At 48.4% G+C, this 26144-nt stretch overlaps 1 protein-coding gene across 1 annotated transcript in view; it reads left to right on the top strand.

The window, feature by feature from the left end:
* LOC122924219 (vomeronasal type-2 receptor 26-like) overlaps positions 1-26144 on the top strand; it is a 115090-nt gene that overhangs the window by 30495 nt on the left and 58451 nt on the right. Inside the window, exon 2 of the mRNA XM_044275140.1 lies at positions 8398-8689. Within this exon, the coding sequence (XP_044131075.1) occupies positions 8398-8689 (292 nt within the window). The remainder of the gene's footprint in view (positions 1-8397; positions 8690-26144) is intronic.

The raw sequence follows: 26144 nt of genomic DNA, 5'->3' as shown, positions 1-26144 counted from the left end.
ATCTTCAGCTCCCTGAAAGGGAGGAGATCACCCCCCAGCCCACCGTGTTTTTTTCTGTCCTCTGGACAGTTGGACTGGCGTGTCGCTCCCTCTGTGGGAGCTGAAGAGTGCTTAAGGGTTCCTTAAAGCTTAGCTCGCTTTCTATGGATCTCAGTGCCTTTATTTTAGGCCTGATCATGGCGATTTCGGTCTGGGGTACCGTTGGGGAGGGGGGCGTCCCCTCCCCTCTTCTTTGATCATCTGCAGACGGTCCTCCGTTCCTCCGTTACCGCATGTGTGCGGCGCTATGGGCGCCGCCATTTTCCGGAAGTGACGCGCCCTAGGTGCGCTACGTCACTTCCGGTTTTCCGAAGAGATGCAGTGATGTATAAAACTCACCTTTCTTTAAACTGACTCCCTAGAATGACATCCTGGACTTAGGAATTAGTCTGGGGAGACAATTTTTCGTTTAGGTAGAGCCAGTATAGGCTCTGGGTTTTCTGAGTGCTTGCTTTGGCAGCACATATACAAAAAATAAAAAATAAAAAAGGGAGTGGTGCTGATCTCGTTTCAGGAACCCGCCCATTGGGCGGGGCTTCCTCCTTTTAAGCACCCAGAGCCCATCAGTCAGTGCTCTGGTTGCGTTGCTTTCACAAGTTAGCTCCAGAGCTCTCCTGTGCTTTGTGATATTCCTGCAGTATTGCTTTGCTTTTTGTACTTCCTCTTCTTTCAGCTCTATTTCTTCTAGTGCTGGTGGGCCCCCTTAAGGTCTGGTTTTCTCCACCTCCTGATGTTGTAGGTGTTATGACCTGTTTTGTTTCTTCCATTACAGACTATGGCTTCCCCTAAGGTGCATCAGCGGAAGGCTGGGGCCAAGAGGAAGCATTTGGCATGTTACGAATGTAACACACCCCTAGTTGACAGCTGTCCTTACTCCAGATGTGAGAGTTGTCGCACGGCATCCACGGAACCCACGATGCAGGAGATGTTCCAATGGACCAAGACATACGTGGATGATTCCATCAAGGGAGTAGTTCAGCTACTTAATGAGAGGCTACCAGGTCCCTCTCAGACTCCCATGGAGGTGGTCGCACCAGTCGAAAGACCTACCCCCTGTTCAGTGGGGTCTTCTTCTTCTGAGGAAGAAGAATCTACTTCTTGCTTTTTTCCTCCAGAAAAGACGCAGAAGTTACTCAAGTCCATCAGGTCGGGGGACCAGGATGTTGACATGGGGGAGTCCTCCGATCCCGCCGGTCGGACACAGCGTGTCTTTAGAGCGGATGAGACCCTCCTCTCTGTGATGCGCACAGAGTGGAAAAAGCCTGAGAAGGGTCCAGTGCTTACCAGAAAATTCAGACTCATGTACCCAATGGCTAAACCCTTGGTGGAATCGTGGGGTTCCGTTCCCAAGGTGGACATGGCTATAGCCAAGTTGTCCCGGCGCACTCTAGTCCCTGCAGACGATGGGTCTAGCCTGCAGGACCCTCTAGACCGGAGGGCAGAGTGCACCCTTAGGAGGGGTTACGCGGCGGCCGCTGCCTCCGCATCTACTTCCATTGCGGCCACTGAGGTAGCCACCTATCTACGCTCTAGGCTTAATCAAATCCAGACGGATGTGGACCAGAGCATATCAAGAGACGACATCCTGGCAGCCTTCAAGTCAGCCAACCTGGCTATGGACTTTTTAGTTGATTCCTCTCAGATGCAGCTAAAGCTGGCCGCCAAAACTATGGCCCTAGTTTTAGCTGCCCGCAGACCACTTTGGCTGAAACCGTGGATCGCGGATAACGCATCCAAGTTTAACCTTTGTGGGCTCCCCTTCGAACCAGATAGGTTATTCGGGTCCGAATTGGACAAAATAATGGAGGGGCTCTCCGATAAAAAAGGGAAGAGCCTCCCCCAGCAGCCCTTTCGGGGACGCCCCAGACAGGAAAGGAAGGGCGGAGGTCGTTCTGGGCAGCAGACTAGGCGCAGAGATTGGGGGGGGCCGTCTCGTAAATATCCGAGACGCCCCCGCAAACCCACCAGGGAGGCAAAACCCTCCTGACTATGGGCCTCCTCGAGGCTCTTGGATAAGCCCTGCTGCCCCTGCAGTGTCTCCTCTAGATTTTCCCGTACCCCTCACCCAGATTCCCGTGGGGGGCCGTCTTACCCACTTCAAAGACTCTTGGAGCCGGTTGATTGCAGACCCCTGGGTCCAGGACATAGTTTCCGCCGGGTACCGGGTAGATCTTATCTCTCTCCCCCCAGAGAGATTCATCGCCACACGAAGCTTCGGGTCTGCCAAACAGGTGGTCCTAGAATCTTACATTCAGGACTATATTTCCAAGGGAGCCCTGGAGGAGGTACCAGCAGGGGAGAGGGGCCTAGGGATTTATTCACCAGTGTTCCTGGTTCCCAAGAAGACAGGAGATCTCCGGATGATCATCGATTTGAGATTCCTCAATCGATTTATAAGGAAAACAAGGTTTCGCATGGAAACCATAAGGTCAGTCAGCCATATCCTCAATCTTGGGGACGTCATGGCTACTCTGGACCTCAAGGATGCGTACCTTCACATTCCGATCCATTCCGCTTCCCGGAAACTCCTCAGGATCGCGGTCCAGATCTCAGGGGTTTGCAGGCACTTTCAGTTCGCCGTGCTTCCCTTCGGAATCTCTTCTGCCCCCCTCATCTTCACCAAGGTGGTGGTCTCGGTGGTGGCAGCTTTGAGACTCCTAGGTCTGACTATTATTCCTTATCTGGACGATTGGCTTTTCATAGCCTCTTCAGTTCCGATCCTTACCCACCATCTTCAGGTCGCAGTCTCCTTTCTCTTCCGCCTAGGCTGGATTATCAACTGGCAGAAGTCGAATGTGAGCCCATCGACTTCAATCCATTATTTAGGATTCGTGGTCGACTCTGTGGAGATGTCCCTCCGGTTGACTCCAGAAAGGAGAGCGCGGATTCAGGACCTGGCAAAGGTCCTTTATGTCCCTCGTCGAGTCTCTATCCGGACTCTCATGAAGATGCTGGGGCTCATGTCAGCGGCTGCGGATGCGGTCCCTTGGGCGTTATGGCACCTCCGTCCTCTTCAGTCGGAGGTCTTATACCTATGGAACGGCAGCCCTGCAGGGCTAGATTCCCTGTGCTCCCTGTCCGGTCAAACCCGAAATTCCCTCAGATGGTGGTTTCAGCTACCAGCAGGGAAGTCTATGACCCAACCAGCTTGGGTCATATTGACTACAGACGCGTCCCTTGTAGGCTGGGGCGCTCACCTGGACGGATCCCCAATTCAGGGATCTTGGTCTCCTCTGGAGCGGCATCTTTCCTCCAATCTTCGCGAGATGCGAGCTATCCGGCTAGCCCTCCTTCACTTTGCGCCTCAGATCCGGGGCAAAGCAGTGAAAGTCCAGTCAGACAATATGACTGCAGTCCTCTATATAAACAAACAGGGAGGCACAAGATCATTGCCCCTTCTGTGAGAGATCGGGGTAATTCTTCGGTGGGCAGAGCTGAACCTTTCCCATCTATCTGCCGTTCATATTCGAGGCTCCCTCAATATGATAGCGGACCGCTTAAGTCGAGGATTACTGACCATGGAGTGGTCTCTGCATCCGGAGATCTTCAGGCAGCTAGTTCACAGATGGGGTATGCCAGAAGTGGATCTCATGGCAACCAGGTTCAACGCCAAGGTGATGAGGTTCTGTTCCCTCTACAGGGAAGACAACCCCCTGGCGATAGATGCTCTGTCAATACCGTGGAGGTTCAGGCTGGCTTACATCTTCCCTCCCTTTTCCATGATACCGAGGGTATTGATGAAAATCCGTCAGGATCAGGCCTCGGTAATAGCCATCATACCGTTTTGGCCCAGAAGATCCTGGTTTACCCAGCTCATTCAGATGAGTCAGGGACAATACTGGAGACTCCCCCCGGAGCAGACCCTGGTGTCGTGGGACACTCACCTCTGCCCAGATCTGCACAGGTTCAACCTGACAGCATGGAGGTTGATCAGTCCCTTCCCAATATAGAAGGGCTTTCCGAGTCGGTCCTGAGAACTTTGTCGCATTCCCGAGCAGAGTCTACAAAGAAGGCCTACTCCAGGATCATGAGAATCTTCGAGGCATGGTGTGATTCCAGACAGGTGGCGTCTGCAGATCCGCCCCTTCCTGCGATACTTCAATTTCTTCAGGATGGATTAGATAGAGGCCTATCTCCAGCTACCTTGAAGGTACAGGTTTATGCCATCTCGGCCTGTCTCAAAAGGCCACATTCTCGGGACCCACTCATCAAACGCTTCCTGAAAGGGAGCTGAAAGACTAAAGCCTACTATACTGAAACCTATCCCCCAGTGGGATCTTTCAGTAGTGCTCAGGGGGCTAGCATCTCCCCCCTTCGAGACCTTGGAGGAGGTAAATTTTTAATTTTTGACTTTAAAGATGGTCTTTCTTCTGGCTATAGCTTCAGCCAAAAGAGTTTCTGAATTGCAGGCTTTCTCCGCAAATCACCCGTACATTATTTTTCTACAGGATAGAGTACTCCTGAAGTTTTTACCTTACGTCAGGCCTAAGGTGCCTACTTTCCAGAACATCAATCAGGTAATATCTTTACCAGTTTTGTTTACAGCCTCCTCCTCTGATACTCCAGCTAGAGACCCGCTGGATATTTCAAGATGCCTCCAGATCTATGTGGATAGATCTAGTGAGTTCAGGATAGATGAGAATCTTCTTATCCTGTTTGCCGGTAAGTCTAAAGGCCGTAAAGCGTCTAAAGCCACCATTAGTAGCTGGATCAAGGAGGCCATTATGGAAGCTTTCGTCTCCCAATCCTTAGATCCTCCCGAGTTTGTGAGGGCCCATTCTACTAGGGCGGTCTCCACCTCGGTTGCGGAGAGAAGACTCCTCCCCTTAGAGTTGATCTGTAAGGCGGCCTCCTGGAGCTCTGAGTCAACCTTCATCTCCCATTATAGGATAGATGCTAGGATGGCAGAGTTTTCGGCTTTTGGGCAGACTATTCTTAGTTCTGCCAGGCATGAGGACCCTCCCTAGGGGATTCTTCTTGCTATCTCCCCATCTGTGCTGCTGTTGAGGACGTAAGGGAATCGTTAATTTCTAACGATAATTTGTTTTCCCTTAGTACCTAACAGCAGCACACAAATATCCCACCCTAAATACATTATGCTTGTTAAAAAACACGGTGGGCTGGGGGGTGATCTCCTCCCTTTCAGAGAGCTGAAGATCGTTTATTGGTTCTTGGGCTCATTAAAATTCCGCCGGTCCTACCAGTCCACAGGGGCAGTTAACCCCATCTGTGCTGCTGTTAGGACTAAGGGAAAACAAATTATCGTTAGAAATTAACGATTCTTCCAAGGTTTCCAGCTAGCCTCAGAGGGAATAAAATGGGAACATTTTAGCAGGGATAGTTAAAAACCAAAAAGGGAAATCATGGATAGGGGCGATCAGAGATAATAAGGATGTAATAGTCAGTTCACCTGAAGGAATTAAAAAAGTTTTTGTGGATTATTTTCAGGAACTCTATGGGCCAGATTTATCATTAGCTCAAGTCAGAATAATGGAGTGAAAAAGTCGCAAATTTTTGCGCAATCGCTTAAACTGCGCAAAAATTTGCGACTTTTTTCTGCTCTGCACTATGCTCGCCAGTTTTCTGAAAGTGGGCGTGTTTTCTTATGTAAATAAATCTCTAGACAGATTTACTATTGGGACTATTTAAAAAGTCGCAAAAAAGTCGCAAAAAAGTTGCAAAAAAGTCGCAGAAAAGTTGCAAAAAATTGCGCAATTTCACTCAAGTGAGGACCATGCTTATCTTATGAGACTTTTTTAATAGAACATGCGACTTTTTCATAAAAACGTGCAACTTTTTCGTAAAGATGTGCGACTTTTGTAAAGCTGCTTACTGACGGATAAACTGCTACCGTCAAACCACATTTATTACAGTCTTAAAGGGCCGATAATAAATCTGACTTGGCTAAAACTGACTTTAGCCATATGTTAAAGTGGAGTGAGCGGTCAGAGTCGTGATAAATCTGGCCCTATAAGTCTAGGGTACAATACTCCAAAAAAGATTTGGATCAATATCTAGATCAGATTGGCCTGAGAGAGATATCCAGGGTTCAAAGGGAATACCTGGAAAAAGAAATATCTATTTTTAGAAATAGAAGAGGTTTTAGGTACGGTGAAACCCGTAAAAAACACCAGGATGTGATGGACTTCCCTTTGAAATATACAAGACCTTTGCGCAGGTGTTAATACCAGAGTTAAGAGCGACACTGTGTGAGGCCCAAAAAATAGGTGACTTATCAGACTCAATGAAAGAAGCAATTATTACATTAATTCCAAAACAGGGTAAAGAACAACTAGACCAAATTTTTGTCTACAAGTGTTTCAAGACCCAGTAGTTTGTATATTAGGGGCTACAGAACATCTTAAACTAAATAGAGAGATACGATTGGTTTTAAGTAAAGTATTATTTCAAGCCAGACTTCTCATTCTCCGGAAATGGGTTAATCGAAATCCTTCTACAGTGGGACAGTGGCAAGAATCAGTCGCCAACTTGATTCAATTGGAAAAGGCCTCTGAGAGATATACTGAGAGATCAGAAAAAATAGGTAAAATATGGAAAAAATTGTTGAACTAGGGCCGGATATGTGATTTTTTTTTTCCCCCTCTCTCTCTTCTCTAAAGGGTGGGGGTGGGCACGTGGGGCAAAATATTGATATATTCCTGATTTATGTAATGTGGATTTTCGGAGTTTTCTGGATTTTGTATATGTTGTTTTATATAATTGAAATAAAAAAATTAAAAAATTAAAAAAATATAAGAAAAAAATTCACATCCACTTTTGAGTGCAACTCTGTTTGGAAAATTGTATCAAAAAGACCCAAATTTAAAGTGATCTAGATACAATATTCAATGTCAGAAGAAATTTTTTGTGCCATTTCGCAAATGTCAAAAAATATCAATAATATTCCATGTGTGAAAATGATTTATCCTATCTTCTTGGCAAACTAAAATTTATATATACAGTGGTAAAGTATTTTAGGTCACTTTTTATTATCATAAAATAATGTAAGACATATCTTCAACATTTATGATCAATAAACTTTATTGCACTGAAGAAAAAAATAAAAATAAAAAGTAATGTACATGTGCAATCAAAATGTTTATACTTTAATGTTCAATAAAAAGATTTATACAGAAAGTTTACCAAGATCTGGAGTCAAGTTATTCTTTATCCCTTAACTCAACTATTCCCCTTTATTTGAGGCAACACCCCACAGACTGGATGGATCTTTTCAAGAATACAAATGTGAAATTAATATTGATCCCCAGGCAGCTGAACGGCAGAACTCACTGAGAGAGCCAGCTGGGTGTACCGTATATAGATGCAACAGTTATGAAATGAATGATTGTCATCCCAGGAACGTCTATTTATTAAACGTTTGTGACATGGACCTTTGTACGCAATTTGCATAGCGCTGTCTTTTCGATACAAAGTCAACCCATACAAACGGCATTGTCATACTATGTTAGCCCCGTGCACAGACGCAGGTTGAAGTATCTGTATAGCAGATCTTGATTTTCACATTAGACTCAGCATTGCAGCAGAACTCAGTACCAGGAAAGAGTTTAACCATTGCTCTCCTGTACACAGGGTGTGTGGCCGAGCAATGACTGAATATAGTAGTGCTGGATGTGTAGCCAAGTTACCTGCCACAATCCCTCCTGTGACAGATGTCAGAAGATCAAGGAGACTGGCGGAGCGCGGCGGAATCTAACAGCCTCTTTGATTACTCTTGATTCAGTGTTGTTGTTGTTAATGACCACATCCCTTGTTTCAGGTGTAGCTTAGTAGTCATTAGTTCTACCCTATTTAGTCTTACCCCACCCTTCTGACTGTGCAGTAAGATAGCTTCATTTGGTTTTAAAAGAGCTGGTGTGTGGTCCTTTCTGGAGTTCCTGCTTGTCCATCTCACTACAGAAGTTAAGTGTCGCGTTTTATTTGTGTTTTGTTTTCCCTTCCTTGTTGGTTGTTACTAGGCCTCAGGGAGACTCTTGTTTCTTCATCTGGGAAGGAATGGGTTGTCTCAGCCCTACAAATATCCATAGGGACCTTTAGGATCTCCAGGGCCCCAGGTTCCAGGGTATGGGCATTCCTACCTTCAAGGGGTGCCCATACGGTTAGGAGTCAGGGTCAGGAGTAGGGTTCTCTAGGAGGTGACCTTTTCCTTTCCCTAGAGTTGAGGCCTAGTGGCTTTCCCATTCCCTCCTGGCTGTCAGTGTAGTGTTCCTCTTATACCTCATCCATGACATAACCAGAGTAGAGACAAGGTCAGCAGCATCAACCCTACAGTTCATGACACTGCTCATGTTGTAACCAGCAGTCACCACTCACAACTGACATTTTATCTCCTCTCTACAGACCGGTGCCTCAGTACTACAAGTATCTTCTGACTTTCCGTTTCGCCATTGAGGAAATTAACCAAGATCAGACAATTTTGCCTAATATCTCTCTGGGATATCACGTATTTGACTCATGTTCCAACAGTAAGAAAGCTGTGAAAAGTGTCCTACAGATTCTATCAGGACCAGGAGTCACCGCCCCCAATTATTCCTGTAGAGAAAAGAGGAACGTGGCTGGTTTTATTGGAGATCAGGGTTCATCAACTACAGTGCCCATGGCTCAGCTACTGGCATTATACCAATACTCACAAGTAGGTGGTAGCTTCATGCCCTCAATCTCATTGAAAAATTAAGTTATTGGTCCTTATTTATCACTTATAGACAGGGCCGGATTAACGTAGGGGCGGATGGAGCTGCAGCTCCAGGACCCTGGATGAAAATATTCCCAGCAGTAGACCGCAATTGCCCCACCTCCCCTGAGCTGGCGGCCCAGCACAGCCCAGGACCCTGGTGAAAACTTAAAGTAGGGGGTGGCGGCAGGGCACAGGGAGATGAGTGCTTCCATTGTGGAAGCGCTCATCTCCTTCTCCATAGTCATTTGTAGTGCTGTCCTCAGGACAGCGATACAGATGGCTCATGGCTGTGCTGTGGAAGGGGAGGGAGAGGCGTGTCCCTTCCCTGTGTCTCTGATAGGCTGCCGACCTAGTGCGTCATCGCGTCGCCTGAGCTGTACAGCGCGGGACACAGGCCGGAAGAGGCCTGCATCGCATGGCTGACATGGAGGTAAGTATAAGTGCTTTTTTTTATTTTTTATATGTATTACAATACTTTTACTGGCACATGATGGGGGGGTCGCCTCTTTTTACTGGCACATGATGGGGACCTCTTGTTACTGGCACATGATGGGGGCCCTCTTGTTACTAGCACATGATAGGGGGGCCCTCTTGTTACTGGCACATGATGGGGGGCCCTCCTTTTACTGGCACATGATGGGGGCCCTCTTGTTACTGGCACATGATGGGGGGGCCCTCTTGTTACTGGCACATAATGGGGGGCCCTCTTGTTACTGGCACATGATGGGGGGGCCCTCTTGTTACTGGCACATGATGGGGGGACCTCTTGTTACTGGCACATGATAGGGGGGCCCTCTTGTTACTGGCACATGATGGGGGGCCCTCTTGTTACTGGCACATGATAGGGGGGACCTCTTGTTACTGGCACATAATGGGGGGCCCTCTTGTTATTGGCACATGATGGGGGGCCCTCTTGTTACTGGCACATGATGGGGGGCCCTCTTGTTACTGGCACATGATTGGGGGCCTCTTGTTACTGGCATATGTTTGGGTCAGGGGGGTGCTCTTGTTCCTGCCACATGATTGGGGGCCTGGGGGGTGCTCTTGTTCCTGGCACATGATTGGGGGGGGGGGCTCTTGTTACTGGCACATGATTGGGTGGGGGGCTCTTGTTACCGGCACATGATTTGGGGGCATCAATGGGGGCACATTTTACTGGCCCCTTATTGAGGGGCATCTTATTACAGGCACATTATTGGGGGCACATTTTACTGGCACATTCTTGGTGGGCACTATAGGGGCATCTACTGAAGCCACAAAAAAGGGGTATTTTATATGGGGGGGCTCTGTACAGTAGCATTTTATACTGGGGCACATTAGGGTGGGTACTGTTGGGGAGAGGAGTACTATGGGTCATCTACGGGGCACTAAGAAGGGGTATTTTATACTTGCAAATTATGGGGAACACTGAGGGCATCTACTCAGGCACTATATATGGGGCATTTTTTACTGGTACATAATGGGGGCCACTAGGGGGAAGAGGGGAGAGGAGCACTATAGGGGCATTTACTGGAGGCACTATATAGGGGTATTTTATACTGGCACATTATGGGGGCACTATGGGGACATTAGCTCAACTGGGGGCATTACAAGGAGGTATTTATTTGCACTGTCACATTATAAGGATAATTATTTCTACTGGGGGGCATTATGGTGGGCATTATTACTCCCCCATGGTATGACCCCCTAGTAGCAGCACCAGCCTCTCCCTACTCTGCTATCCCTCTGCCTCTTCTCCAAATCCTTATTATGAAATCTTTCTTATTAGGATAAAACACAACATCAGCTCCGCCGAGCCCCCGGCCAAAGTGTGGAAGTGGCGTCCGAGATCCCCAAGGGCCAAGCCAAGTAACTGGAAGTTTTCATGTGAAATATGTTTATGTTATAGACATATAGCCTACACTGTGCCACACAATATACAGTATACCTCTACACTGTGCCGCACAATATACAGTATACCTCTACACTGTGCCGCACAATATACAGTATACCTCTACACTGTGCCGCACAATATACAGTATACCTCTACACTGTGCCACACAATATACAGTATACCTCTACACTGTGCCGCACAATATACAGTATACCTCTACACTGTGCCACATAATATACAGTATACCTCTACACTGTGCCCCACAATATACAGTATACCTCTACACTGTGCCACACAATATACAGTATACCTCTACACTGTGCCCCACAATATACAGTATACCTCTACACTGTGCCCCACAATATACAGTATACCGCTACACTGTGCCCCACAATATACAGTATACCTCTACACTGTGCCACACAATATACAGTATACCGCTACACTGTGCCCCACAATATACAGTATACCTCTACACTGTGCCACACAATATACAGTATACCTCTACACTGTGCCCCACAATATACAGTATACCGCTACACTGTGCCCCACAATATACAGTATACCTCTACACTGTGCCACACAATATACAGTATACCGCTACACTGTGCCCCACAATATACAGTATAACTCTACACTGTGCCACACAATATACAGTATACCGCTACACTGTGCCCCACAATATACAGTATACCTCTACACTGTGCCACACAATATACAGTATACCTCTACACTGTGCCCCACAATATACAGTATACCTGTATACACGGGGGTACACACACAGGGTCAGACACATACACAGGGGCACAAGCACACATAGGGACAGACACATACACAGGGGCACATACACAGGGTCAGACACATACACAGGGGCACACATACAGGGACAGACACATACACAGGGGCACACATACACACAGGGGTACACACACAGGGACAGACACATACACAGGGGTACACACACAGGGATAGACACATACACAGGGGCACAAGCACACATAGGGACAGACATATACACAGGGACAGACACATACACACAGGGGTACACACACAGGGACAGACACATACACAGGGGCACACGCACACACAGGGACAGACACATACACAGGGGTACACACAGGGACAGACACATACACAGGGGCACACATACACACAGGGGTACACACACAGGGACAGACACATACACAGGGGCACAAGCACACATAGGGACAGACATATACACAGGGACAGACACATACACAGGGGTACACACACAGGGACAGACACATACACAGGGGTACACACAGAGGTATACACACAAGAACAGACACATACACAGGGACAGACACATACACAGGGGCACACACAGAGGTATACACACAAGGACAGACACATACACAGGGGCACACATACACACAGGGGTACACACACAGGGACAGACACATACACAGGGGCACACATACACACAGGGGTACACACACAGGGACAGACACATACACAGGGGCACACATACACACAGGGGCACACACAGGGACAGACACACACACAGGGGCACAAGCACACACAAGGACAGACACATACACAGGGGCACACATACACACAGGGGTACACACACAAGGACAGACACATACACAGGGGCACACATACACACAGGGGTACACACACAGGGACAGACACATACACAGGGGCACAAGCACACACAGGGACAGACACATACACAGGGGCACAAGCACACACAAGGACAGACACATACACAGGGGCACACACACACACAGGGGTACACACACAAGGACAGACACATACACAGGGGCACACATACACACAGGGGTACACACACAGGGACAGACACATACACAGGGGCACAAGCACACACAGGGACAGACACATACACAGGGGCACACACACACACACAGGGATACACACATACACAGGGGCACACATACACACAGGGGTACACACATAGGGACAGACATATACACAGGGACAGACACATACACACAGGGGTACACACACAGGGACAGACACATACACAGGGGCACACATACACACAGGGGTACACACACAGGGACAGACACATACACAGGGGCACAAGCACACATAGGGACAGACATATACACAGGGACAGACACATACACACAGGGGTACACACACAGGGACAGACACATACACAGGGGTACACACACAGGGACAGACACATACACAGGGGCACATGCACACACAGGGACAGACACATACACACAGGGGTACACATACACACAGGGGTACACACACAGGGACAGACACATACACAGGGGCACACATACACACAGGGGTTCACACACAGGGACAGACACATACACAGGGGCACACACACACACAGGGATAGACACATACAGCTAGGCCTCACCACATTCCAGCCTCTGCTTCTCCGGCTCCTCCCCCACTGGTCACATGGGCGGATGACATCAGGAAGGTCCTTTAGCCCGGTAAGAAACTCTAGCTACCCTGTTCTGAGTCCTGGGGCCGCTCACCCCGGCAGTGCACATGGCAAAAATTGTCTGCATTGCTGGGGTAAGCTGTCGTAGAATTCAGAACAAGCACAGCTGCAGGAGTGAGGGAGCACAGTGGGTCCCCCCAGGAGCAGTGGGCCCCAGTACTTGTCCGGGTGTGCCGGGTGCTGACGCTGGCCCTGCTTCGTGGTATCGAATCACATTTTTCCTAAAATGGCTGCTGCACATGGAGCAAAGAACTTTGGGAACAAGGGATCACCCACAATGCCATACATGCAGCCAATCAGCAGCCAGCCAGCCATGTGATGTCACAGCCCTATAAATAGCCTCAGCCATGTTGGATTCAGCCATTTTCCAGTGTATTTAGTGCAGGTAGAGACATTAGCAGGCATTGGGGACACTACTAGGAAAGACTTGAAAACTTATATTTTGCTCAATAGAAGTTCAGGGAAAGGATAGGGAGGAATTATTGCACAGTATTAAAGCAGAACAGGGTTCAGTAGGGGAGGTTACAGCCTGGGTAATAGGAACAATCCTATTACACCTTGCTGCACTGACTGCGGATCCAAGTTGCCATTATACTGCTGCTTTCAGGTTTGCAATAGAGGATACCTCTGTAATTCCAGGAAACCTTTCTTAGTTTATTACTAGAAAATATTTCTATGTCTTATTAGCCCATGTGCAGTGCAGTTATATGTTCTAAAGCAGGAATCCTCAAACTGTGGCCCTCCAGCTGTTGCAAAACTACAACTGCCAGCATGCCCGAACAGCCTACATGTATCAGCCTACAGCAGGGCATTGTGGGAGTTGTAGTTTTACAACAGCTGGAGGGTCGCAGTTTGAGGATGCCTGTTCTAAATACTTTTTTGGGGTGTATAAGTGGAAAAACATTAGGGATTATTAGCCGTTCAGCAGTGCAGTTATAAGTTCTAAAGCCGTTTTGGGGTATATTAGTGCAAAAAAAAAAATGGGGGGCTTATTAGCCGTTTTGTGGTGAAGTGAGAAATTGCAGCCTTTTTTGGGGTTGTATTAATTTCCTTTTTATTTATTTATTTGATCTAACAGTATGTCAGACAGAGAAGTTCCAGGCCCTGCACAGGGGAGGGGCAGAGGCCTAAATGTTTCTAGGGCAGGAAGAGGTCGCAGCAGAGTAAGGGGGTGTGGCAGCAGGGGTCACTTCGAGAGGCCTGAGCTCCGAGGGTCATCTAGCAGTTGTGTCTTAACCAGCAACTTAGCGGTTCTTGAATGGTTGGCTCGGTCATCCACTTCATCCCAAGTGACATCAGACACCCCCAGCCAAGAGTCGGTGGGCTCGTCAGACACAACCCTTAGGCCTCTTTCACACGGATGTTACGGATTGGGGCCGGATAGGATCAGTTTTTTCCGCGTGAGTGCAATGCGTTTGGGTTAGTTGTAGTGTAGATTTTATTATTTTCCCTTATAACATGGTTATAATGGAAAATAATAGCATTCTTTAATACAAAATGCTTAGTAGAACGTCAATTGAGGGTTAAAAAAATAATAATAATAATTAACTCACTTACTCCATAGCTGCCGATTTCTGCCCTTTCTTCAGGACCTGTGGTGACGTTACTGAGCTCATCACATTGTCCAATCACATGGTCCATCACTACGGTGATGGACCATGTGATTGGACCATGTGATGTGACGTCACCATAGGTCCTTTAGCCGGCAGCTCATGATTAAAGAAGTAAGAAGAGATTGGCAACTACGCGATCAAGAGGAGGAGTTGAGTTAATTTTATTTTTAATCCCTTAATCCACATTTTATTTAGCATTCTGTATTGAAAATGCTATTATTTTCCCTTATAACCATGTTATAAGGGAAAATAATAACGATCGGGTCCCCATCCTGATCATCTCCTAGCAACCATGCGTAAAAATCGCACCGCATCTGCACTTGCTTGCGGATGCTTGCGATTTTCACTCAGCCCTATTTGCTTCTATGAGGCCTGTGTTGCGTGATAAACGCACAATATAGAGCTTGCTGCGATTTTCACGCAACGCACAAGTGATGCGTGAAAATCACTGCTCATGTGCACAGCCCCATACAAATTAATAGGTCTGGATTCAGTGTGGGTGCAATGCGTTCACCTCACGCTTTGCACCCGCGCGGAAATCTCGCCCGTGGGTAAAGAAGCCTTAGTTGGCATGACCTGGGAGCAGGCCCTGTGCCCTCACCTGTCCTCAAACTGCCTCTGTCCTTTTCGGTTCCCTTAGCCAGAGAAGTGCGGTATTATACGCTGTGGGCTCAGCTCCACTATACAGCGAGGACGAGCTACTAGAGGAAAGTCAGCAGCTACTGCCCAGACAAAATCTGGAGGAGACATCTGCCGCTTCCTCTGTTAGACGGGCAACTAGTGATGAGGAGAGTGGCATGGGAGCTGGTGTTGTGAGCGGTCAGGCTCCTGGCTCAGAGACCATTGAGGAGGACATCAGTGACATGCAGACAGTACTCGATGATGTAGCCGATCGCAATTGGGAGTCGGGTGATAAAGGGGCCTCATCACCATCGGGAGAAGAGGGTGGCAGCTTGATCGTGAGTCAGCAATTCGGTAGCATGGCCGGGAGTCAGCAGGGTGAGGTCTGTAGCCAAACGTGCCCGGCATAGATCACCCGCTTCGCAGGCGCATACCTGCTTGGAAAGTAGTGGTGCAGGGGTTCATGGAGGCAGCTGCAGTAGCAGTCAGTCAGTTCGAAGTGTTGGGGGTAAAATCACCTACTCGGCGGTGTGGCAGTTTTTTGTTAAGCCGCCGGAGGTGGTGAACATGGCCATATGTAGTATATGTGGGCAGAAGGTGAAGCGTGGCAGGGTGCCAATGTTGGCACCACGGCCCTGCGTCAACATATGCAGAGTCACCATAAATTGGCCTGGAAGAACCGTGGCTCCAATATGGTGGTCCAGCCTGCCGCAGCAACCGCTGCATCACCCAGTGGAACGCACCCGATTTTAGGCAGTCAAGGCTCCACCACCTCAGCCAACAGAGCTGTTTGTCCTTCCCATCATCTACTGGTCCTGATGCTCCTGCTCTTCGCCCTCCTACTCGTCATCAGTCATTCCGTTAGCAATTGATCACCTAAGCGATATCAAAGAGACAACAGTATGCGTGCACTCATCCAATGGCGCAGAAGCTGAACGTGCTCCTGGCCAAGTTGCTGGTTCTGCAGTTACTCCCTTTCCAAGTGATGGACTCTGCACCTTTCAGAGAACTGATGGCTTGTGCCGAGCCAAGGTGGAGAGTCCCAAGGCATCATTTCTTTGCCAAAAAGGCAGTACCAGCCCTGCACGAATATGTAGAACAGAAGGTGGGCCAGTCCTTGAGACTGTCGATGTCTGCCATAGTGACAATATATGTCCTTTAGGGGCCACTGGGAAAATATGGTTCCTGCACAGCAAAGCCAGGAACTTAGCCAGGTGGCGCCGCTTCTGCCTCCACGTTTTCACACCGTTGGTCCTGCAACAATGTCCGCCTCTGCCTCCTCATCCTCCACCATGTTCTCAGCCTCCACTGCAGGGACAATTCACAGTTCCCCTCCTGCATACCACATGTGCATGGCATGGCGGTGTCAAGCTGCTCTGCACATAGTTTGCCTGGGTGAACGGAGTCACACATTGGAGGAACTGCTCTGTGTCCATCATCAAGAAGTTGAATCCTGGCTTTCTCCGCGACAACTCTAAATCAGAACCATGGTGCTGGTGTCAGTGCTACGTCAAGGAGGGCTGAGTCATGTGCCCTGCATGGCACACATGTTCAATCTGGTTGTCAAGAGTTTCCTGAATCTGAATCTTCCACCCATCTGCAAGACATCCTAAAAATGGCCACAAAACTTTGCATGCACTTCAGCCACTCGTACACCGCAAAGCACACCCACCTTGAGCTTCAGCGTCAGAACGGCAACCCTCAACATAGGCTGATATGCGACGTTTCCACCTGTTGGAATTCCACCCTCCATATGTTGGACAGACTATACTAACAGAAAAAGGTCATAAATAGGGAAGAGCGAACCCGAACTGTATAGTTCGGGTTCGTACCGAATTTTGGGGTGTCCGTGACACGGACCCGAACCTGGACATTTTAATTAAAAGTCCGGGTTCGGGTTCGGTGTTCGGCGCTTTCTTGGCGCTTTTTGAAAGGCTGCAAAGCAGCCAATCAACAAGCATCATACTACTTGCCCCAAGAGGCTATCACAGCCATGCCTACTATTGGCATGGCTGTGATTGGCCAGTGCAGCATGTGACCCAGCTTCTATTTAAGCTGGAGTCACGTAGCGCTGCCCGTCACTCTGCTCTGATCAGTATAGGGAGAGGTTGCAGCTGCGACGTTAGGGCGAGATTAGGCAGTGATTAACTCCTCCAAAAGACTTAATTCAGTGATCGATCTGCAGCTGTGGATGATTGAACTGCTGCTATTCAATTGCTCACTGTTTTTAGGCTGCCCAGAGCGTTTTTCATTCACTTTTTTCTGAGGTGATCGGCGGCCATTTTGTGTCTTGTGGTGCGCCAACACAAGCTGTCACCAAGTGCATTTAACCCTCAATAGTGTGGTTGTTTTTTGGCTATATCCTACATCAGGGTGAAGCTGTCACACCAAGTGCATTTAACCATCAATAGTGTGGTTATTTCTTGGCCATATACTACATCAGGGGCAAGCTGTCACCAAGTGCATTTAACCCTCAATAGTGTGGTTGTTTTTTGGCTATATCCTACATCAGGGTGAAGCTGTCACACCAAGTGCATTTAACCATCAATAGTGTGGTTATTTTTTGGCCATATACTACATCAGGGGCAAGCTGTCACCAAGTGCATTTAACCCTCAATAGTGTGGTTGTTTTTTGGCTATATCCTACATCAGGGTCAAGCTGTCACACCAAGTGCATTTAACCATCAATAGTGTGGTTATTTTTTGGCCATATACTACATCAGGGGCAAGCTGTCACCAAGTGCATTTAACACTCAATAGTGTGGTTGTTTTTTGGCTATATCCTACATCAGGGTGAAGCTGTCACACCAAGTGCATTTAACCATCAATAGTGTGGTTATTTTTTGGCCATATACTACATCAGGGGCAAGCTGTCACCAAGTGCATTTAACCCTCAATAGTGTGGTTGTTTTTTGGCTATATCCTACATCAGGGTGAAGCTGTCACACAAGTGCATTTAACCATCAATAGTGTGGTTATTTTTTGGCCATATACTACATCAGGGGCAAGCTGAGCCTGTCACCAAGTGCATTTAACCCTCAATAGTGTGGTTGTTTTTTGGCTATATCCTACATCAGGGTGAAGCTGTCACACCAAGTGCATTTAACCATCAATAGTGTGGTTATTTTTTGGCCATATACTGCATCAGGGGCAAGCTGAGCCTGTCACCAAGTGCATTTAACCCTCAATAGTGTGGTTATTTTTTGGCTATATCCTACATCAGGGTGAAGCTGTCACACCAAGTACATTTAGCCATCAATAGTGTGGTTATTTCTTGGCCATATACTACATCAGGGGCAAGCTGTCACCAAGTGCATTTAACCCTCAATAGTGTGGTTGTTTTTTGGCTATATCCTACATCAGAGTGAAGCTGTCACACCAAGTGCATTTAACCATCAATAGTGTGGTTATTTTGTGGCCATATACTACATCAGGGGCAAGCTGTCACCAAGTGCATTTAACCCTCAATAGTGTGGTTGTTTTTTGGCTATATCCTACATCAGGGTCAAGCTGTCACACCAAGTGCATTTAACCATCAATAGTGTGGTTATTTTTTGGCCATATCCCAGTCTAATTCTGACTGTAAACGTATACCTATCACCCAGCGCCTAAATAATAGGCCTCAAATTTATAGTCAGCTAAATCTGTGGTTATTGCTGTGGCTGGGCAAGTTATTTAGTGTCCGTCAAAGCACAGTTTTTGTTCTGGGTTGAAATACAATTCCCAATTTAGCAATTCTCTAAATTAGTGGTTTCTGCTGTATCAGGCCTACTTTAAATACATCCCTAAAAGGGTATATCAGAATCAAGGTGCTGATAGGGTCATTCTCAATAACTTGACACACACGCTACTGTGCATATCCCAGTCTACTTCTGTCTGTAAACGTATACCTGTCACACAGCGCCTAAATAATAGGCCTCAAATATTATATTCAGCTAAATCTGTGGTTACTGCTGTGCCTGTATTAGTGTAATACGGTACCTAAATAGATAGCCAGATAGTGTTAGGTGTCTGTAAAAAAAAGGCCTGAATTTGAATTCAATACATTGGACCAAATAATATTTTTGTTGTTGTGGTGAACGATAACAATGAGGAAAACATCTAGTAAAGGACGCGGACATGGTCGTGGTGGTGTTTGTGGACCCTCTGGTGCTGGGAGAGGACATGGCCATTCTGCCACAGCCACACGTCCTAGTGTACCAACTACCTCAGGTCCCAGTAGCCGCCATAATTTACAGCGATATTTGGTGGGGCCCAATGCCGTTCTAAGGATGGTAAGGCCTGAGCAGGTACAGGCATTAGTCAATTGGGTGGCCGACAGTGGATCCAGCACGTTCACATTATCTCCCACCCAGTCTTCTGCAGAAAGCGCACAGATGGCGCCTGAAAACCAAGCCCATCAGTCTGTCACATCACCCCCATGAATACCAGGGAAACTGTCTGAGCCTCAAGTTATGCAGCAGTCTCTTATGCTGTTTGAAGACTCCGCTGGCAGGGTTTCCCAAGGGCATCCACCTAGCCCTTCCCCAGCGGTGGAAGACATAAAATGCACTGACGCACCACCACTTATGTTTCCTGATGAGGAGGACATGGGAATACCACTTCAGCATGTCTCTGATGATGACGAAACACAGGTGCCAACTGCTGCGTCTTTCTGCAGTGTGCAGACTGAACAGGAGGTCAGGGATCAAGACTGGGTGGAAGACGATGCAGGGGACGATGAGGTCCTAGACCCCACATGGAATGAAGGTCGTGCCACTGACTTTCACAGTTCTGAGGAAGAGGCAGTGGTGAGACCGAGCCAACAGCGTAGCAAAAGAGGGAGCAGTGGGCAAAAGCAGAACACCCGCCGCCAAGAGACTCCGCCTGCTACTGACCGCCGCCATCTGGGACCGAGCACCCCAAAGGCAGCTTCAAGGAGTTCCCTGGCATGGCACTTCTTCAAACAATGTGCTGACGACAAGACCCGAGTGGTTTGCACGCTGTGCCATCAGAGCCTGAAGCGAGGCATTAACGTTCTGAACCTTAGCACAACCCGCATGACCAGGCACCTGCATGCAAAGCATGAACTGCAGTGGAGTAAACACCTTAAAAACAAGGAAGTCACTCAGGCTCCCCCTGCTTCCTCTTCTGCTGCTGCCGCCTCGGCCTCTTCCTCCGCCTCTGGAGGAACGTTGGCACCTGCCGCCCAGCAAACAGGGGATGTACCACCAACACCACCACCTCCGTCACCAAGCATCTCAACCATGTCACGCGGCAGCGTTCAGCTCTACATCTCACAAACATTTGAGAGAAAGCGTAAATTCCCACCTAGCCACCCTCCATCCCTGGCCCTGAATGCCAGCATTTCTAAACTACTGGCCTATGAAATGCTGTCATTTAGGCTGGTGGACACAGACAGCTTCAAACAGCTCATGTCGCTTGCTGTCCCACAGTATGTTGTTCCCAGCCGGCACTACTTCTCCAAGAGAGCCGTGCCTTCCCTGCACAACCAAGTATCCGATAAAATCAAGTGTGCACTGCGCAACGCCATCTGTGGCAAGGTCCACCTAACCACAGATACGTGGACCAGTAAGCACGGCCAGGGACGCTATATCTCCCTAACTGCACACTGGGTAAATGTAGTGGCGGCTGGGCCCCAGGCGGAGAGCTGTTTGGCGCACGTCCTTCCGCCGCCAAGGATCGCAGGGCAACATTCTTTGCCTCCTGTTGCCACCTCCTCCTACTCAGCTTCCTCCTCCTCTTCTTCCACCTGCTCATCCAGTCAGCCACACACCTTCACCACCAACTTCAGCACAGCCCGGGGTAAACATCAGCAGGCCATTCTGAAACTCATATGTTTGGGGGACAGGCCCTACACCGCACAGGAGATGTGGCGTGGTATAGAACAACAGACCGACGAGTGGTTGCTGCCGGTGAGCCTCAAGCCCGGCCTGGTGGTGTGCGATAATAGGCAAAATCTCGTTGCAGCTCTGGGACTAGCCGGTTTGACGCACATCCCTTGCTTGGCGCATGTGCTGAATTTGGTGGTGCAGAAGTACGTAACTTCGGCCTTCCCGCTCACCGCCTCATATGCGACGTGCCCACCAGGTGGAACTCCATCTTGCACATGCTGGACAGACTTTGCGAGCAGCAGCAGGCCATAGTGGAGTTTCAGCTGCAGCACGCACGGGTCAGTCGCACTGCGGAACAGCACCACTTCACCACCAATGACTGGGCCTCCATGCGAGACCTGTGTGCCCTGTTGCGCTGTTTCGAGTACTCCACCAACATGGCCAGTGGCGATGACGCCGTTATCAGCGTTACAATACCACTTCTATGTCTCCTTGAGAAAACACTTAGGGCGATGATGGAAGAGGAGGTGGCCCAGGAGGAGGAGGAGGAGGAAGAGGGGTCATTTTTAGCACTTTCAGGCCAGTCTCTTCGAAGTGACTCAGAGGGAGGTTTTTTGCCACAGCAGAGGCCAGGTACAAATGTGACCAGCCAGGGCCCACTACTGGAGGACGAGGAGGACGAGGATGAGGAGGAGGTGGAGGAGGATGAGGATGAAGCATGGTCACAGTGGGGTGGCACCCAACGCAGCTCGGGCCCATCACTGGTGCGTGGCTGGGGGGAAACGCAGGACGATGACGATACGCCTCCCACAGAGGACAGCTTGTCCTTACCCCTGGGCAGCCTGGCACACATGAGCGACTACATGCTGCAGTGCCTGCGCAACGACAGCAGAGTTGCCCACATTTTAATGTGTGCGGACTACTGGGTTGCCACCCTGCTGGATCCACGGTACAAAGACAATGTGCCCACCTTACTTCCTGCACTGGAGCATGATAGGAAGATGCGCAAGTACAAGCGCACGTTGGTAGACGCGCTACTGAGAGCATTCCCAAATGTCACAGGGGAACAAGTGGAAGCCCAAGGCCAAGGCAGAGGAGGAGCAAGAGGTCGCCAAGGCAGCTGTGTCACGGCCAGCTCCTCTGAAGGCAGGGTTAGCATGGCAGAGATGTGGAAAAGTTTTGTCAACACGCCACAGCTAACTGCACCACCACCTGATACGCAACGTGTTAGCAGGAGGCAACATTTCACTAACATGGTGGAACAGTACGTGTGCACACCCCTCCCCGTACTGACTGATGGTTCGGCCCCATTCAACTTCTGGGTCTCTAAATTGTCCACGTGGCCAGAGCTAGCCTTTTATGCCTTGGAGGTGCTGGCCTGCCCGGCGGCCAGCGTTTTGTCTGAACGTGTATTCAGCACGGCAGGGGGCTTCATTACCGACAAACGCAGCCGCCTGTCTACAGCCAATGTGGACAAGCTGACGTTCATAAAAATGAACCAGGCATGGATCCCACAGGACCTTTCCATCCCTTGTGCAGATTAGACATTAACTACCTCCCCTTAACCATATATTATTGTACTCCAGGGCACTTCCTCATTCAATCCTATTTTTATTTTCATTTTACCATTATATTGCGAGTCAACCCAAAGTTGAATGAACCTCTCCTCTGTCTGGGTGCCGGGGCCTAAATATATGCCAATGGACTGTTCCAATGTTGGGTGACGTGAAGCCTGATTCTCTGCTGACATGAAGCCAGATTCTCTGTTACGGGACCTCTCTCCTCTGCCTGGGTGCCGGGCTAAATATATGCCAATGGACTGTTCCAATGTTGGGTGACGTGAAGCCTGATTCTCTGCTATGACATGCAGACTGATTCTCTGCTGACATGAAGCCAGATTCTCTGTTACGGGACCTCTCTCCTCTGCCTGGGTGCTGGGCCTAAATATATGACAATGGACTGTTACAGTGGTGGCTGACGTGAAGCCTGATTCTCTGCTATGACATGCAGATTGATTCTCTGCTGACATGAAGCCAGATTCTCTGTTACGGGACCTCTCTCCTCTGCCTGGGTGCTGGGCCTAAATATATGACAATGGACTGTTACAGTGGTGGGTGACGTGAAGCCTGATTCTCTGCTATGACATGCAGACTGATTCTCTGCTGACATTAAGCCAGATTCTCTGTTACGGGACCTCTCTCCTCTGCCTGGGTGCCTGGGCCTAAATATATGACAATGTTCTGTTACAGTGGTGGCTGACGTGAAACCTGATTCTCTGCTATGACATGCAGACTGATTCTCTGCTGACATGAAGCCAGATTCTCTGTTACGGGACCTCTCTCCTCTGCCTGGGTGCCTGGGCCTAAATATATGACAATGGACTGTTACAGTGGTGGCTGACGTGAAGCCTGATTCTCTGCTATGACATGCAGACTGATTCTCTGCTGACATGAAGCCAGATTCTCTGTTAAGGGACCTCTCTCCTCTGCCTGGGTGCCTGGGACTAAATATCTGACAATGGACTGTTACAGTGGTGGGTGACATGAAGCCAGATTCTCTGCTATGGGACCTCTCTCCAATTGATATTGGTTAATTTTTATTTATTTTATTTTTATTTTTATTCATTTCCCTATCCACATTTGTTTGCAGGGGGTTTACCTACATGTAGCTGCCTTTTGCAGCCCTCTAGCCCTTTCCTGGGCTGTTTTACAGCCTATTTAGTGCCGAAAAGTTCGGGTCCCCATTGACTTCAATGGGGTTCGGGTTCGGGACGAAGTTCGGGTCGGGTTCGGATCCCGAACCCGAACATTTCCGGGAAGTTCGGCCGAACTTCTCGAACCCGAAGTTCGGCCGAATATTGAGTGTTCGCTCAACTCTAGTCATAAACGATTTCTTGATGATCCAAGCGGACAGGAGTACTCCCCTGTGTAACTTTGATGTCAGCCAGTGGAAGCTTATGCGTGACACCTGCCGTTTGCTCAGGCCCTTTGAGGATGCCACATTATTTTGTCAGGACTAGTGTTGATCGAGCACCATAGTGCTCGGGGGGTCGGGCTCGCTGGTCGCTGCTGGGAACTATGTTATCCAAATAGTACAACACTTTTACATAATGACAATAATATGCACAAAACCAAGGAAAAAATTTAGATTTTAGAGGAAAAATTTATAGAAAACATTCTTTCCTGAATATTTACTTGTATGTAAAGTGCAAGTGCTGCCAAAAATGACAAGGAAGAGGCTCTCCGATACACCCTTAGTTACATAAAAATTATGATTGATCGCCTGTTGGTGACCCTCAAAAACATTAGGAACAAGGGCCTGCTGATATGACCATCTAAAACATTATGGGCGGTGGCCTGCTGCCACTTTGGTGACTCTAGTTAACCTGGGGCCGATGAAAGGTCCCCGTGACGGCGACGATCCATTTGGATGTCTGGCCTATCAACTTTCAATGTAATTGTCAGCTCAAAACCATTGTTAACTACGGGTAACGGGGAATCAGTGTTTGATTCTGGAGAGGGAGCCTGAGAAATGGCTACCACATCCAAGGAAGGCAAGCGGGTGCCACTAAAAACACACTCTCGACTCGTGGAGGTAGTGACGATAAATAACAATACAGGACTCTTAGATGCCCTGTTATTGGAATGAGTAATAAAAAAATATAGGGAATGTCACTGCAGTATTTTGGATGAGGAAACATTATACAGGAGAGGCCCTGCTGCCACTTTGATGACTCTCGATAACTTCTGCCTGATCGCACGCCCCCGTGACATCCACAATCCATTTGGATATCTTCCTTATTAACTTTCAATGTTCTTTTATGCGCCTAACATGGTAACCACCAGTAATGGGGAATCATTGTTCGATTTCGGAGAGGGAGTCTGATAAAGAGCTACGGCTACTACTTCAAAGCAAGGCAACATGAGTTGCGGGCCTGCAGGTGAGCTGACCCTGTAAAAGATTTGAGTTGTGGGTCTGCAGGTGAGATGACCCTGTAAAAGATTTTAGGTGCAGGCCTGCTGGTGAGCTGACCCTGTAAAACAGTATTTGCGAGTGCCTGAGGGTGATCTGACCCTCTAAAAAATTCTATGCGAGGGCCTGCATGTGAGCTGACCCAGTAAAAGATTTGCATTGCGGGCCTGCAGGTGAGCTGGCCCAGTAAAAGATTTTAGGTGCGGGCCTGCTGGTGAGCTGAGGTGGAACCGACAAACCCAACTTGATTTTGATGGCTGTATTAATCTGCAGGTGACCGTCATACAGCTCTACAGATTGCTTTCCACCTGCATCTTTCTCAACAATCTGTCGCCTCAGTCTTTTATCCAGACTCTGTCATCGTGCCACCATGTGCCCTCCTCATGCTACCATCTCCACACCATGTCACCTTGCCATTTTTATCATTATGCTGCTGCTGCTTAAAAGGCCTTAAAGTGATCACCAGGCCCACAATTTTATTAAGGTTTTGGAATCGATAAACCCAACTTGCTTGGGCTGTATCAGTGGCGTAGCTAGAAATTACTGGGCCCCACAGCAAATTTTTGAATGGGGCTCCATCCCACAGCAATTTTTTAGCGACCCCTTCCTTTCATGCCGCCCCCATTTCTGTGGCTAGTAAAGATCGTTCTCTCAGACCAAGGCCGGCAGCTGTTCCCTCCGTTTTCTACACTGTATATACTGTCACTGTATATAATTTCATTTCAATATTGTTGAGGGAGTCCTGACCAAATTCTTTAGTCCTTCTCCTCCTGGATGGGCCTCTGCTTCCCCTATAGCTACGCCCCTGGTCTGCATTAATGTGCAGGTGACCGTGATACAGCTCCACAGATTTCTTTCCATCTGCATCTTTCTAAACAATCTGTGGACTTAGTATTTTATCCAGACTCAGTCATTGTGCCACTATGTGGCCTCCTCATGCTGCCATCTCCACACCATGTCACCCTGCCACTCATTTTTATCACCATGATGCTGCTGATGCTGCTTAAAAGGCCTTAAACTGATCACCAGGCCCACAATCTAATTA

Source organism: Bufo gargarizans, unplaced genomic scaffold, assembly GCF_014858855.1.
Source record: "Bufo gargarizans isolate SCDJY-AF-19 unplaced genomic scaffold, ASM1485885v1 original_scaffold_909_pilon, whole genome shotgun sequence".
In the NCBI taxonomy this organism is placed as follows: Eukaryota; Metazoa; Chordata; class Amphibia; order Anura; family Bufonidae; genus Bufo; species Bufo gargarizans.
This window is presented reverse-complemented; position numbering and strand designations above follow the sequence as displayed.